A 15431-nucleotide genomic window follows, 5' to 3' on the forward strand; every position below is an offset into this window, starting at 1 on the left:
CCTACTCGCAAGGTGACCTTTTCCATGTAGCAGGCTTTTGTACGACGTGGCTGTGAGCTCAGTTCAGTTCTGATACCAAACACGAAATCCTTAGTGCACTTTGAGACACTCTGTTCTTCAATTCAAATGGTGTGACTTTTGCACCATTTGTGTGAAAACACACAAAAAACACCTCTGCTCCCTACCTCTGCTCTAAAACATTCAAATCTATCTTTATCTTTATGCCTGTTTGAAGTCACAGCATAGGATCTACCTCACTCTCATGTTGTGTTAGATTGCTCTATGCTATGCAACTCAATCTGTTTTCTAACCCTAGGTTGAGGCCAACAGAGAGTATCGAATGCATAAAGTGACAGTGCAAGAGAAAATGGCAACTTCCATGTACATTGACAATCGCATGGTATTTTCGAAGTTGTGCCTCAAGGAAGGCCGGTATGTCCTGATCCCAACCACCTTCAGACCTGATACTGAAGCTGAATTCATTCTGAGGCTGTTCACAGATGTGCCATCGGAGCTCAGGTACTACGACTACTTGAAGATGACAGCAATTTTCCCTTCCCATTTCTCCCAGTCTTGCATGAATAACATGCACATCTGTCTTAGACCAAGGAAGCAAAAGATTCAAAGAGTGATGATGAGTGAGACAGATGTACAACACACTACGGTGGGGAGCACTGACATGATGGCTGCAAAAAGGGCTGCACCCATTTCTTGTGAGGATGACATTCACTGTGGTTTCAGGGATCACATTGCCTGCAACCTGTGTGCATTTGCCCCTTGCCAGTTTACAACCACTCTCATTTCTCTTGATTACAATATTTCCCAAGGGGCAGTATTCAATGTGAAACTGCCTTGGGGGTGGAGATGCATTCTGTTCACCTCCAGATTCCACACAGTAGGAGATAGTTCGACACCCATTCACAAAAGGACTGACATGATGACTGCAAAAAGGGGTGCACCCACTTCTTGTGAGGATGACATCCACTGTGGTTTCAGGGATCACATTGCCTGCAACATTTGTGCATTTGCCCCTTGCCAGTTTACAACCACTCTCATTTCTCTTGATTGCAATATTTCCCAAGGGGCATTCTTCAATGTGAAGCTGCCTTGGGGATGGAGATGCAATCTTCTTACCCCCATATTCCACACAGTAGGAGATAGTTCTACACCCATTCACAAAAGGACTGACATGATGACTGCAAAAAGGGCTGCACCCACTTCTTGTGAGGATGACATCCACTGTGGTTTCAGGGATCACATTGCATGCAACCTTTGTGCATTTGTCCCATGCCAGTTTACAACCGCACTCATTTCTCTTGATTACAATATTTCCCAAGGGGCAGTATTCAGTGTGAAACTGCCTTGGGGGTGGAGATGCATTCTGTTCACCTCCAGATTCCACACAGTAGCAAATAGTTCTACACCCATTCACAAAAGGATGCAAGATTGCCTTTCTACTGGTGTTTGATACTATCATTTATTGTTTATCATTCTTTTTCCTTTATATAAGTGTCAATTAGAATAAAGTGTTCTTCCTTTTGGTGCATTTATGTTTTCATTGGCTTTCCTGGTGTACAGATACAAATTAGGTCGAACAGTGGAACATGACAAATTTGATATGCCTCTTATCGAGCTGGAGAATGCCTCCTTTCCCCATATCAGAACAGTGGTGTGTCCCTAGTGAGGTCCCATTCGATTCTAATGGGCTGTGCCTAGAAGATATTCTGAACACACATATCACATGGTCTTTGTGTTCCCAGCTTCTAAAGAATTAGGACTGGTTTAAATGCAAAGTGCTCAAGAGGAAGATACCTATGCAGTGTTGCATACATCCAGGTTGTTCTTGCAATCAGAATGTTGCATTACAAATTCAAAAACAGAAGAAAAGAAGAAATGTTGCAGAATCTGTAGCGTGCTATGCTGACATGCTAATGAACCATGCTTAGTAGCTGAGCACCCAGTTTTAATGAGGCATGGGGTGTGTGCTAGTTCCTACAGCAGAGTTTAAATTGGGTCTTACTATCTTTTTGTCATGGGACCACAAAAGGGAGAAGCATTTCTTTGTTATATCTCACAGAATAAATGTGTTTGTGCCTTACTCAGGTATGGTCTATTTCTGTATTGACTGCAATTCCCTGTAATAGGCACATGTTTTTGTATGCTCAGCTGTGGTCATGTTCCAGGGGTGCCCTCAGGAGCTTAGCGTCCCAGACCCAGGAGGCATGAGTCTCTCTCATCAAAGCACTAAAGGCAGGCTTGCAGGAGCAGCACAGTCTAAACAAGCCGAGCTCAATCACAGAAAATCAGTCTAGGTCCACATGTGAGGCACACAGTGAATATTGCAGGAAATTCAGCAAGGTATTGAGAGCCAGAGAACCTATTGAGAACCTAGGAATTGAGAGCCAGAGCCCCATGTTATTTCCAGCAAGTGGGGGGGCTCAAGAGGGTGGCCTTATATACACTGTCTTTTTAGACCACGTCCTAATCACTGCTGCTGTTAGTGAAAGAGCTCCAGTGATCGCTCACTCATGACTAGTGTGATGGCTCTGGGGTTGTAGACACATGTTATGCCATTGCTCTTCAGGCTAGACTTGGAGCTTTCTGACACCAACATTCTTGAGGATGTGGGTGGCCCTGCCTCCTCCTCTGACAGCTCGAGAGACTCTTCAGCAGGCCTCAACTTGGATGGCCCCTCAAGGGGATCATCTGCACCAGCTTCAGGGTCCTCAAGGCCCTTAACATGTGGGGTGCCTGGCTAAGAGGACTAAAAATCCTCTTAGGGCTAAAAATAACACCTGCATGTGAGCAGCTGCTCGCATTTAGGTGCTCTGCACAATCAGGACAGCTGGGACCAATGGTTCATCCTGGGGGGAGGAGTGGCAAGAGGGGTGCTGTGGGGCCTGGTGTTCAACATCTTTACAAATAATTTGAAGGAATTAAGGGATCAGGATTCAGGGTGGCTTTAACATATTGAAGGACTGGGCCAAAACCATTTGTTAAAGTCCCATTTCAGTAGGTACAAATTCAAGGTTCTACACATAGGCAGGAATACTAGGATGCACAAATACAGGATGGGAGGGGGGCACCTGGCTTGACAGAACATGTGAAAAGGATTTAGGGGTTCCTAGTAGCTTCAGATGGGTGAACAGTATGATACAGCAGCAAAAAATTAGTTAATGTTATTCTAGACTGCATCAACACTAATATAGTGTTCTGATCAAGGAAAGGAGTAGTACAGTTCTATTCTGCCTTGGTCAGACCACACCTGGAATCCTGTGTCCAGTTCTGGGCATGACAACTTAAGAAGAATTTCGACAAACATGTTCAGAGGAGAGTGTCAAAGATGACCAAGCACCTGGAAATAAAGCCTTGGGAGTTGGGAATGCTTACCCTGGAGAAGAATGAGGCTCATCCACACTTTTGCTTCTCCCATGCGTAAGAAAGCATGAGTGAGATTTTTTTCTGTTCGCCCTGCCACTTTCTCAGGAAAACCTGTTCTTTAGCACTAAATCACAGCAAACGTCAAATCACAGAAAACTCCATTGATGTTTGCTCTGATTCAATGGTAAAGACCAGGTTTCCCCTGTGGAAAGTGGTTTGACAAGCCATAGTTAGGATGAGCCCAGAGAGATGTTATGATAGCCATCTTCAAATATCAGAAGGGCTGTGGCATAGAAGATGGAGGAGGCTTGTACAGTGGTACCTCAGGTTAAGTACTTAATTCGTTCTGGAGGTCCGTACTTAACCTGAAACTGTTCTTAACCTGAAGCACCACTTTAGCTAATGGGGGCCTCCTGCTGCCGCCGTGCCACCAGAGCACGATTTCTGTTCTCATCCTGAAGCAAAGTTCTTAACCTGAAGCACTATTTCTGGGTTAGCAGAGTCTGTAACCTGGAGCGTATGTAACCTGAGGTACCACTGTATTCTGTTGCTACAGAGGGTAGGATTCAAATTATAAGAATGGAGATTATTACTATTACAGTATTATTATTATTATTATTATTATTATTATTATTATTATTAATTACCCTTCACTCTAAGGCCCCCAGATAGTTTACGGCTTTAGAGTCGAATAATGAAACAATGTAAAATGGCTTGCAGTCATAAAAATAAGGTGGGTAGCACCCTTACCTTTCCCGCCCCGACCTGGCCACAGTGATCCATGCGACGGTCACCTCCAGGCTTGACTACTGTAATTCGCTCTATGCGGGGCTGCCCTTGAAGCTGTCCCAGAAACTCCAGCGGGTGCAGAATGCTGCAGCGAGGCTCCTCGCGGGGTCTCTGCCATGGCAGCATATTCACCCAGTGCTTTTCCAGCTGCACTGGCTCCCAGAGGAGTACAGGGTCAGATTTAATGTGCTGGTTTTGACCTTTAAAGCCCTTCACAGCCTAGGACCCTCGTGCCTACGGGACTGCCTCTCCTGGTATGCCCCACAGAGAGCTTCAGGGTCCATAAATAGCAACACCCTAGTGGTCCCGGGCCCTAAGGAAGTTAGATTAGCCTCAACCAGAGCCAGGGCCTTTTCAGCTCTGGCTCCGGCCTGGTGGAACGCTCTGCCTCATGAGACCAGGGCCCTGCAGGATCTGATTTCTTTCCGCAGGGCCTGTAAGACAGAGTTGTTCCGTCTGGCCTTTGGCTTGGAGCCAATTTTATTCCCTCCCCCTCTTTCTTCTTTCTTTTTCCTTTCTCCTCCTGTGATGAGGCTGCATTTTAATATTTTAATGTTTCAATATTTTAATGTTGTATTTTAATCTTGTTTTTAAGTTGTATTCATTCAAATTGTTTTTATTATTGCTTGTTAGCCGCCCTGAGCCCGGCCTTGGCTGGGGAGGGTGGGGTATAAATAAAAATAATTATTATTATTATTATTATTATTATTATTATTATTATTATAGGTGGTTAGCACTTGCAGGGAAAAATCACTCATAAAGTAGCAGTACAGGGTGGGTTGGAAACCAGACACTTTCTCTGCCCGGTTGGTGGCCATTATTGCACATGAATGGAGAACACCATATTGGTTGCATCAGTACAGATCTGGACTTCCTGACTTGGTTAGAACTATGCCCATGTGTGTCCTGTCTCCTTTGGTTCATGGAAACTACGATGATATGATATGCAAGAATCCTCTTGAAGGAATGACAGAGACAGTAAACAAACATGACTGAAGATCATATAATAGAATATAAAAAAGGTTAATACTTACCTGGCTTCTGCCAAGAGGAGGCAAGGAGGACGGATGTCCTCATTTTCTCATTCTACAAATTTTAATGTGCTCACTTAACATGTATTACTGCAAAATCAAGAAAAATATTTTTGGGAGGGCAGAGCTAAACATCAGATTGACAGGAGTGGGCAAGACTCCACAGCACACCTGTATTATTTTGTGGCATGCAACACCAGAAATGCCTACCGCTGGTCTTGCCCCATTTCCTTCTCAAGGAAACAAAGCGCCAAACCTACAATGTTTGCAAATGTATTTTAAACCTTGTCCCAACAAAAAGTCATCCTAACACCTTGGAGCAAAAAACCCTGCTCAAATATTATTCTAAGGTGTCATCCCCAATGAAGAACTTTTCTCCCCACTTGTAATACTTTGAAATTAATCACCCACAACACTGTATTATTTGTCCGTAAGCATCAAAGTATGTGGTGGCATCAAAGTAAGGGAGGCAAAAGTTCAATATTCCATATAGAATCTGGTATTAATCCACCAGTCATTCCTACCTGATACATTTTGTCTTGGTGTTCCAGGGAGCTTACACTGCATCGACCCAGGGGCGCCTGCCTGGACATCCTACGTGGCTTCGTTGCGAGGGTGTCCCAAGTTAAAGTCCACTCTGTGTCACGTCTTAGATGTCAGGACCCATATATCGGTAAGTGCAAAGGGTTAATCCAAAAGTCTTTGTGGTTCTTGTACTGAGTTAGTAAATTATTCAGATGACCTGAACATTAAAATTCAATTTCTCTTAATCTACGGAAACACTGTGCTGTCAGATAAAACTAGCAGGTGAGCTAAAGATTAAGAAAGGGAACTAAGATTTAAGAGAGCTGTACAGCACGTTCTTAGGGAAATCATTCCTGTCGACTTAGTGAATAACACAGAGATGAAACATATTAAAAATCCTGGAATGAAGCTAAAAGTCAGATGTTGCAGTCTGAATTTTAGATATCTAAACCTGACCTAAAATTGCAGTTTCAGGTGGACTGGGATTTCGCTTTGTAAGGCAACACTCATTCACAGTGCTATTTTTCTAGAAAAAGAGGTGCTGGAACTCACCATGAATGCCTCGCTTGTCCTCTTATAATGGAGGTGCAGGAACTGAGTTCTGGTGACTTCCATCTGAAGAAAAGCCCTGTCCATCCATGGTCCATAGCTCTGGGCAATGGAAGGTTTGTTTCAAGGTGATTCTGAGCTCGCCCATGCTGCCACTTGCCCGATGCCTAGAATGCATATGTCTGAGTGTTTTTGCCTTTGTCCTGCCACTTTCCTCCAGAAAACCCATTTGTTCTGATCATAGGAGCCAATAAAATATTTGAGGGGGCTTGGCCCTTCCAAAGCTGATGGCCATTGTCATTCAAATGGTGTGTGTGTGTTTGTGTGTGTGTGTGTGTGTGTGTGTGTGCCAGTGCCACATCTTGTGATTGATAATGCAGGGCAAGGCTTACCTGCTCCCCCCCCCCCAATATTTCATTCAAGTTCGCGCCCCAGGTCAGAACTTAAAACACAGGTTTTCCCAGGAGTAAGTGGTAGAATGGATAAGCACTCAATGGGGCCTTTTGCAATTTATTCTAGCCACTTCCTGGGTTCACTCCCCCGTGGTTTTCATGAAATGAGATGATCGTGTGCATTGGAATTGTCCAGAGACTAACACGCACTTCTCCTTTCATGTTAGCTGTTTGGGTAGATCTGGGTGGCAGAGGGCAGTCTGTGCTGAATAGAGCATTGAAGAGGCAACAGCTGACTGCAAATAATAATAATAACACATGCCTAGAAAGCATGGGACAAACTAAAAGCATGAGACAAGCGGAAGTGTGGACAAGCCGTGTGTCTGAACCCAGTCTTGATTAATTTCTCAGGCTCCTTTTAAACTTAGCATACATGAAAGGGAGATACTCACTTGAAAGTCAAGCAGCACCCTCTGCTGCCTATTTGTTAACTGTACTTTTTCTTTGGACATTTGACACTAGAGAAGCACTGGAACCTATGCAGGTTTCTTTTTCAGCCATTTGTTGCTTGGGTTGCTCGCTAGCCTAATTTAAACGTCAAAAGCCATAGAGGTGGGATAATATGTGAAGAATGCATTTTGTTGAGTTTTGGAAATGCACACACAGACACATCTCTAGTAACATTTTATATAATTTCATACTGAATGAATGATAAATGAGAGTAATCAATATTTGGCCATGTGACTTACATCGCCTTATTTCGAATTTCTTAAAATCCACCGACTGATAACATAGTTTGTTCAAAAGGAACAGGGAGGAAATCTACATCATGTAATTCAGCTGCCGTTGCACCTAATGCCTTTCAACTTCTTATGCCAACCTTCTTTGACAGCCTTGGAACAATTTCAATAGCCAGAGACTCCTTGGCAGTTTTCCTTGACAAATACCAGTAGTCAGTGTTCTGCAAATGCTCTGAAAGAGTTTAAGCATAAATGGCATTCAGCATAGCATCCAGATGTTATGTATGCATGTATATATCGAAGCAAGGCCAATCGGAAGTGGCAGGAGGAAGGTCATCTGGCCTGGGGCCTCAAGCTCAATGGCAGTACCAGATTTAGACACTTGTTAATTTTTTGGCATTTGATAAATTTTGCAACCTTTGCAATGGCTTCATGCTTTTGCCTAAGCCCTAGCAGAACAGAGAAACAAAGGGGTCGATATAAAAAGAAAAGCAGAAGAGCCTCTTAAAAAGCAGTGGAATTTTCTCACCTCAGGCTGCTAAATCATTATTTTTAGAGCCTTCCTCCCTTGCCCCCAACACACACATGAAACATTTTTCTTTTCACATTTCCCGAAGGGGTGTGTGTGTGTGTGTGACAGAGGCGGACGGATTGAGAGGACTGATTATTTCTCAGCTCCTACTACGGTGCTGACAGATCAATAAAACAAACACCTCTGGCTGCCAAGTGCTGCGTATGGGATTTGCAAGCACCAAGCCACGTGGAGCACAGGGATATTTAAAAGCCTATTACTTGGATTTACATCTAGCACTTGTAGTCAGTGAACAGCAAAATGGCATTCAGTGCCTAGTAGGGCTATTCTGAATAATTTGCCAGTGTTGACTTTCAGGTCCAGGAAACTCAACCGTGAGAGAAATTTCTCTCCATTGTGTGAATATCCACTTTTTTCAGCACCACTGTTCCTCCTCCCTCACTGCTGCTGGTATTTCACCACCATTTTTGCTGACTACTGTGATTTCTCCCTTTCTGGATTAGCTGTGCAGCTAGTCCTCTGTGTACCTGTATGTGAAAACATTGGAGTGCGAGAGCCTTCTCAGATTCGTTTAGTAAGGAGTTTGACATCCACAGGGCCACCACAGAAAATACCATCTCCCCTGCTGGCCTACAAACAAGGAGGGTTTATGTTCTTGATCTTAATATATGGGCAGGTTGAGAGCCATGACATGAGAGGCAGTGTGGTGTGAGTGGTTAGAGCATCAGGCTAAGACTTGGGTGATCAGGGTTCAAATCCCCTCTCAGGCATGAAGCTCACTGGGTGATCTTGCCTCTTAGCCTAACATGCCACAACTCCAGGCCCCCAGGTCACCCAATGTGTGTCATGGCTGAGTGGGGATTTGATCCCTGGTCTCTCCCAGGTCCTAGTCCAACACTTAAACTGCTGCAGCACACTGGCTCTTAATGATAGGCAGGTGTGAGTTTGAGGCCCTGCATTCTCTCTCTCTCTCTCTCTCTCTCTCTCTCTCTCTCTCACACACACACACACACACACACACACACACACCAGGAACCCAAACTAGTTTTGCTGAAAAGGCCAACCCTTCTCCTTTTTCCACATGATGCCACCAGAAGCTCATTCCCATCAAGTCCATGTGCTCGGAAAGAGTGTGATTTCACGCAGCATTTTAAATGTCAAAGGACAGCAGTGTTTGGCCAGAGCACTTATAAATCCCCCTTAACAAGAGTTCTACCTACTCCTTGATGCTTCCAGGTTGTAAAATTTAAAAAAAATCCACTTCAGACCCAATGAGCCATAACATCCTCTAATCTAATCAGTACTGAGCAATAAGACAAGACACTCCAGTGGCCAACTCGGTCAGGGTTTTATTTTCCCCTCTTCTTGTGCGAGGCCTGTTCAAAGTGTTTGTTCAAGAGGAAAATGATCAAGACAAGGAGATGCTTATGTCTGGCTGTCATTGAAAAGCCCTGTTGTGGTGGTAGCATTCAAAGACATTGTCCAAGGTTAGTTTATGCATCTGCAATAACTGCCTTCTCGTGGGCTGAAGGTCGCATGGCTCCTGACTTAACAAAATGAACCTCTGCTTTTTAATGGTGTATGAGGCTCCTTTCATCTGTTCCTGAAGACTAGGAATGGTAAGCTTCCTATAATTTCTGTTGAGCACCTTGTTATTTATTCATATCATTCATGAATTGCTCCCTATGAGGCACCTCAGAGCGATTTATGCATATGTAAAACACACACACACCAGTTAAAATAATTGCACATATAAAAATAACTTTAAAACAAAAAATAAATACAATACAATTAAAAACAGCAAAAACAATTATGTGTATTCAATCAAAATCCAGTGCAATACAGATAGACAACAAATTCCACCTATAAGTCTTGTTGAAAGAGGAAAGTCTTCAACAAGCGCCTGTCAAATATTTAGCAGGAGTGTGAGTGTCACCACATTAAAGACCTAATTCCAATATCATGATAAGATGGTATCTACTGGGTACCCTTGAGATGATCAGTTGACAAAGTGAGATGATCATTTGACAATATATGGAATAGGGTGACTTTTTGGTGTCCTGTTCTCAAGTTGTATAAGGCTTTGTATTCCAGCACCTTGAACTTAGTCTAGTAGCTAATTGGCAACCTATGCAGTTATTTCAGCAGTGGAGTAATATGGTTGTAATATTCCTATAAAGCCCTACATTGCATCAGTCCAAACCATCTGAAAGACCATATTCCCTCATTTGAACCTGCCCTAGTTTTGACATAATCAGAATATTGTAGGCAGAAGGAGTGTCTGGGTGAAAATTGGAAGGGAAAGGTCTGGGGAAATCTGGGCATATGACAAGCGACGTTGGACGTGTAGTTTTTGCTGCTTTTCCTTAAAAAATAGCTCAATGATGGGGACATAGGAGAGGGCCTCAGTACTGGCTGCTCCCAGACTTTGCAGCTCTTTTCCTAGAGAAGTTAAACTGGCTCCCTCAATGTTGTCCTTCTGCCAGCAAGTGAAGACTTTCTTCTTCCAACAGGATTTTGGGAATTGGCTGCTTTTAATGAAAGGGCTGGTGCCATGCTGTTCTTATTTGCATTGTTTTAATAGACTTCATATGTGTATATTAGTTTTACTTCTATAAATGTTTACCGTATTTTTCGCTCTATAAGACACACTTTTCCCCTCCTAAAAAGTAAGAGGAAATGTTTGTGCGTCTTATGGAGCGAATGCAGGCTGCGCAGCTATCCCTGAAGCCAGGAGAGCGAGAGGGATCGGTGCGCAGCTTCAATGCTGAAGAGGCGCTGCGCAGAGAGGGAAAGCTGCGCAGCGCCCCTTCAGCAAAGCAAGAGGAGAAACGGAGCCCCTTCTGTTTCTCCTCCTGCTTTGTTGGAGAGGCGCTGCACAGAGAGGGAGAGAATATTTTTTTTCTTGTTCTCCTCCTCTAAAACTAGGTGCGTCTTATGGTCAGGTGCGTCTTATAGAGCGAAAAATATGGCATTTACTTTTACATTATTGGGTCCCCCCCCCAATGCTTTTAGCCACTCTCATTTTTATATGAAAGCTGCCTTAAGTCCTGTCAGGGGAAAACAGCGGGATATGTAAATAAATATATAATGATATTAATATATATTAATTTAGCTATCCCAGAATCAGAGCGTCTCTGCAAATGCAGAAAACAGGAACTCGATACTCTAGAGCATATATTCTTTTCCTGTGACTTTGGAAGTTATGCCAGAAGACAATTATTCAAGGCCCTAAAATTCAATAAACAGATTTTTACACAACCAACTGTTCAGGACCTGCTGGCTGACAGCGATGATCAGATTACTTTAATAGCGGCTGAATTTTTAAGAGCTGTCCATGACAAAAGAATGGGCTATGATAAAGAGACTTAGTGGTTTTTAATGGTAGGTGATGTGGCTGCGTTGTATTATTATATTATATTATATTGTATTATGTTATCTAGGTACATCATTTAATTTCTGGGAGTTAAGAATAGGACTGAGATAAATTGTATCTGCTGTGCCCGTATTTTATACAGTTTCTATATGATATTTGTTTGTTAATGTGTGGTGTGCTATGCCTAATAAAGGATTTTGAATTGAATTGAATTGAATAATGATATACCCACCCCAGTGAGCTGTCTAGCTGGCCTGTTTTTTCACCAGTTGCATCTTCTTGTACCGTGCATCTCAGGGCATTGTCTGAGGCCATGTGATGCAGCCACATTGCTGAAACTAAATCCATGCTTGGCTGGGAAAGTATGCTACCTTGAGTGTCATGATGGAAGGAAAGTGAATCTGAAACAGATTTAGGAGTTGCAGGGTGGTGCACAGGGAAAGAAGAGGGTGGGAAAGTTCTATTGTGCTAGCAAAAATGTTTAGGTGGCCAGTCCCTATGTTTCTTTGGTATATGGCTAAATTTGTATAGTGGCAAAGTGTGTATATTGCATTAAATGAATGATGGTGGTGATGAAAGTGGAACAACACTGTCTTTTCCCAGGAGCAAATCCCTACATTGTCATCAAGTGTGAGAATCAGAAAGTTCGTTCTCCTGTGCAGAAGAGCACCCTCAGTGCTATTTTCAATACTCAAGCCATTTTCTACCAGAGGAACATTGCGAGCCCAATTGTTGTCCAGGTAAGAGAAATTATTACATTCCTATTTGTACCTGCTTTCTACTATTTTCTTTCTTTCTCCTTTTGTTTTCTTAAATTTCTATGGAACCCACAGCAGGGTAGCAGACATTAGATATTTTATTTTAAAGTATTTCTAAACTGCTTAAAAGTTTAAGCATTTCTGAACAGCGTACAATAGTACAAATCAACCTAAAACAATATAATAAAAACAGAACTCCTACAATACAGGTTCCAGTTTAATGGATCATGGAAAGCACAATAATACATCATTAGAGGTGATTCCCAAACAGCCTCCCACCCAGACACTAACCTGACCTAGACCTGTTTAGTTTCAGCAAGGTGATGATTGTATGAGCCTTCAGACCAAATCTTGAGGCATGTGACCATAGCCTTGAATGTGTGGGACATTGTGCATGCATTTAATAGGGATTTTTCATTTAATTTTATTGATTTTTACGTGTTATGTTCTTTAAACCTATCTTCCTCCAAGTGGTACTCTTTCCCCTACCATTGTTTTTCTCGTGTCAACAGTTTAAGCAAGACTGTTATGTACTAAGCTTGAATCTTAGAACAATAGGCAGGTAGGAGCCTAGAATACAACAACTGATTGGCCTGCAGCAGGAGCCCAATAAGGCTCCAGGAGGGAAACATAATCAACCAATCAGACGGTACTCATTGTGTAAATAATGTATATAAAGCCTGAGTTCGGGGGGAAATTCAATCACTGTTCCTATGAGCTGAAATAAAGAGCATGAAATTACTACTCAACTCTGAGTATATTTCAAAGACTAAATTAAAACTGGTTCAATGTCACTTAGGCTATGTACACACTATAACTTAAAGCACATTTGAAGCAATAGCCCTCTGGGTAGTGTAGTTTATTAAGGGTTGCTGAGAACTGTAACTCTGTGAGAGGTGAACCACAGTGCCCAGAATTCTCTGAATGTGCTTTAAAAGCATAGTGTGTACACAGCCCAAGTGTGTTTTATGGGTATCCCCAGTCCAACAGAAGGCCAACATAGTTGATTTACTTACTTGTTACATTCACAGCCTGGTGTATATTACAATAAATATGCTTTTGTAAAAGTGTGCTTAAACAGACCAATTTTTTAGTTGGGGGGGGGGATGAAAAAGCAATTGCAAAACTTCATTCTAGAATGCCCTCTGTCCAAATGGTTTTCTGCTGTAAAGCTTGCCATAAACACTACCAGAGGCATTTAGTAACAACTCGGGGCAATTTTTCAATAGGAAACTGGAGTGAGGCTCTAATCTGGACTGGGACTCCCTAACTGCTTTTTCTTCAAATTACAAGTGTCCACCATAGTACATTTTAACATAATAAAAAAGCAGGTATATTGTGATGGGTAAATTCTGGTTGTTATTTATTAATTTTTAGACCACTCAATGGCAAAACAGCCTTCTAAACTGATTACAAGTATAAAAGGCAATTATTAGAATATATATAACAAAATATTAATATAACACATACATATATAGTATATAACTTAAGCTATAAACATCCATAATTAAAATATGCAGTAAAGCAATCCCACTAAAACAACACAGCAAAGATACTACAGTTGTACTTTTGCGAACTATTTTTGGAAGCCGAACGTCCAACAGAGCTTCTACAGCTTCTGATTGGCTGCAGGAGCTTCCTGCACCCAATCAGAAGCCACAGACGTTCCTGTCGGACGTTCGGCTTCCAAAAATAGTTCGCAAACTGGAACAGTCACTTCTGGGTTTGCGGCGTTCGGGAGCCAAAATGTTTGAGAACAAAGCTGTTTGAAAACCAAGGTATGACTGAAGTAGATTTATATGTGATAGGAATGGCTGTAAACACATGCATTTTAAAAAGCCAGCGGAACTCCAGTGCAGATGGGGCCTTGTATACTCTGTATGTGTATATATGAAGAGAAGGTAAGTGAGAGGAAATCAGGATAACAAAGGTTAGATATACTAAACCTGCATTTTTACTTGGGCAAATCTGTCAGTAACAGTCTGCCAGTAGCATCAATGGTGCTAGCGTGGAACGGAGAACAGGGGTGTGAAAATGTTTCCCCTTAAAGCATCTTTTCTGTGATTTTGGGGATGGCTTTCAGGGAGGTGAAAAACACCCCACACATAGTTCCACGATCTGTATGTCTTTGTTAATTGGATCCTCTGTGGCTGTCATATAAGAGGGAAGACCGCTTTGCTGCGGGAGGGAACCTCTAAACAGTTTCAAGCGCTTGCAGCTTGTAGCAGCACATAGCTGTGTTGGGGACGCATCTTTCCCATCTGTGCAACAGTGATACACAAAACCCACAGAGGTCAAGGCGAGGTTGAAAGAGGAGAGCTCTTCCAATTGAGAACTTGTACAGATGACCTTTTGACCCTTTCCAATCGCGGGAAGGGGGAGGGGTGCATGGGGAGGAAAATGCCAGCCCATCTAGCAGCAATTATTTCTCATTTCCTTCCTATCTCTGTAGGTTTGGCACAGCGGGCTCCTTTGCGACAAGTTCATGGGACAAGTGCGGATCTCAGTATCACCCAATTACCCCAGAAGTCTTCAGAAGTTCCAGCTCCAGGACAGAGGGAGTCGCGAAGATTATGACATGCCAGGTCACATCACCATCAAGGTTGTTACTAGCGATGACCTCGTGGAGTTCTGAATTCTAAGGGCTGACAGGCAAGAGTTTCCAGTGAGCATCCACAATGGGGATGGAACGAGAGCCGCTGATTTGCATCTTGGTGTGAAATGCTTTAAAATGCTTGGGGTGTTGTGTCTGGGTCCTACTTGGGCAACAACAAATGGCCAACAAAAGAGAAAGAAGCAGAGAGCAAATGTGCAGCCAAATATATCATCTGTCTTTCTCTTTCACCACACATACACACACATACAGTATATATCTCCAAACATATTTTCTATCACAGATAGCAGCTGCTTCCAGGCACTGGCTTCACTAGTGCAATTCACATGAAACCATTATAGCCTTGCAATGCATTTTAGCTGTTCTGCTAGAAAATAGCATTTCATCAGAACTTTGGGAGCTGCCTTATACCAAGTATAGCTCAATATGGTCGACACTGACTAGCAGCAGCTCTCTGGGGTTTCAGACAGTGAGCTTCTTCCAGATGCTGGGGATTGGACCTGGGGCCTTCTGCATGCAGAGCAGATGCTCCACCACTGAGCTATGGTCCTTCCTAAACAGCACGGTTGAATATTGCTTCTAATAGTAAGAGTCCTTTTAGTTGCATTAAGTAAATGCCAAAGTATTTGCTAAATTTGACACAAGTAATGACAAATCCCAGCATGGGAAAATCAGAGTTCTGGGATGCGAAACACAAGCTTTGCCATTCCTAATACTCAGCTGTGGGGAATGTAGTTTAAAGGC

The 15431-nt window shown here is 42.8% G+C and overlaps 1 protein-coding gene across 7 annotated transcripts in view; it reads left to right on the forward strand.

The window, feature by feature from the left end:
* CAPN6 (calpain 6) overlaps positions 1-14708 on the forward strand; it is a gene marked incomplete at its 3' end in the record, with an annotated part of 69639 nt that extends 54931 nt beyond the window's left edge. For 4 of the 7 annotated variants that reach the window (XM_079961635.1, XM_079961634.1, XM_079961633.1 and 1 more), the window contains one exon: positions 317-2059. In XM_079961635.1, the coding sequence (XP_079817761.1) occupies positions 317-1468 (1152 nt within the window). Of the gene's footprint in view, positions 1-316; positions 2063-5752; positions 5875-11918; positions 12056-14525 lie in introns of those variants that run through there. The other 3 variants (XM_079961638.1, XM_079961632.1, XM_079961637.1) reach the window with 3 other exon arrangements.
* Positions 14709-15431: the final 723 nt, after the last annotated feature.

The sequence above is a fragment of the Podarcis cretensis genome, assembly GCF_951804945.1.
Source record: "Podarcis cretensis genome assembly, chromosome: Z".
In the NCBI taxonomy this organism is placed as follows: domain Eukaryota; kingdom Metazoa; phylum Chordata; class Lepidosauria; order Squamata; family Lacertidae; genus Podarcis; species Podarcis cretensis.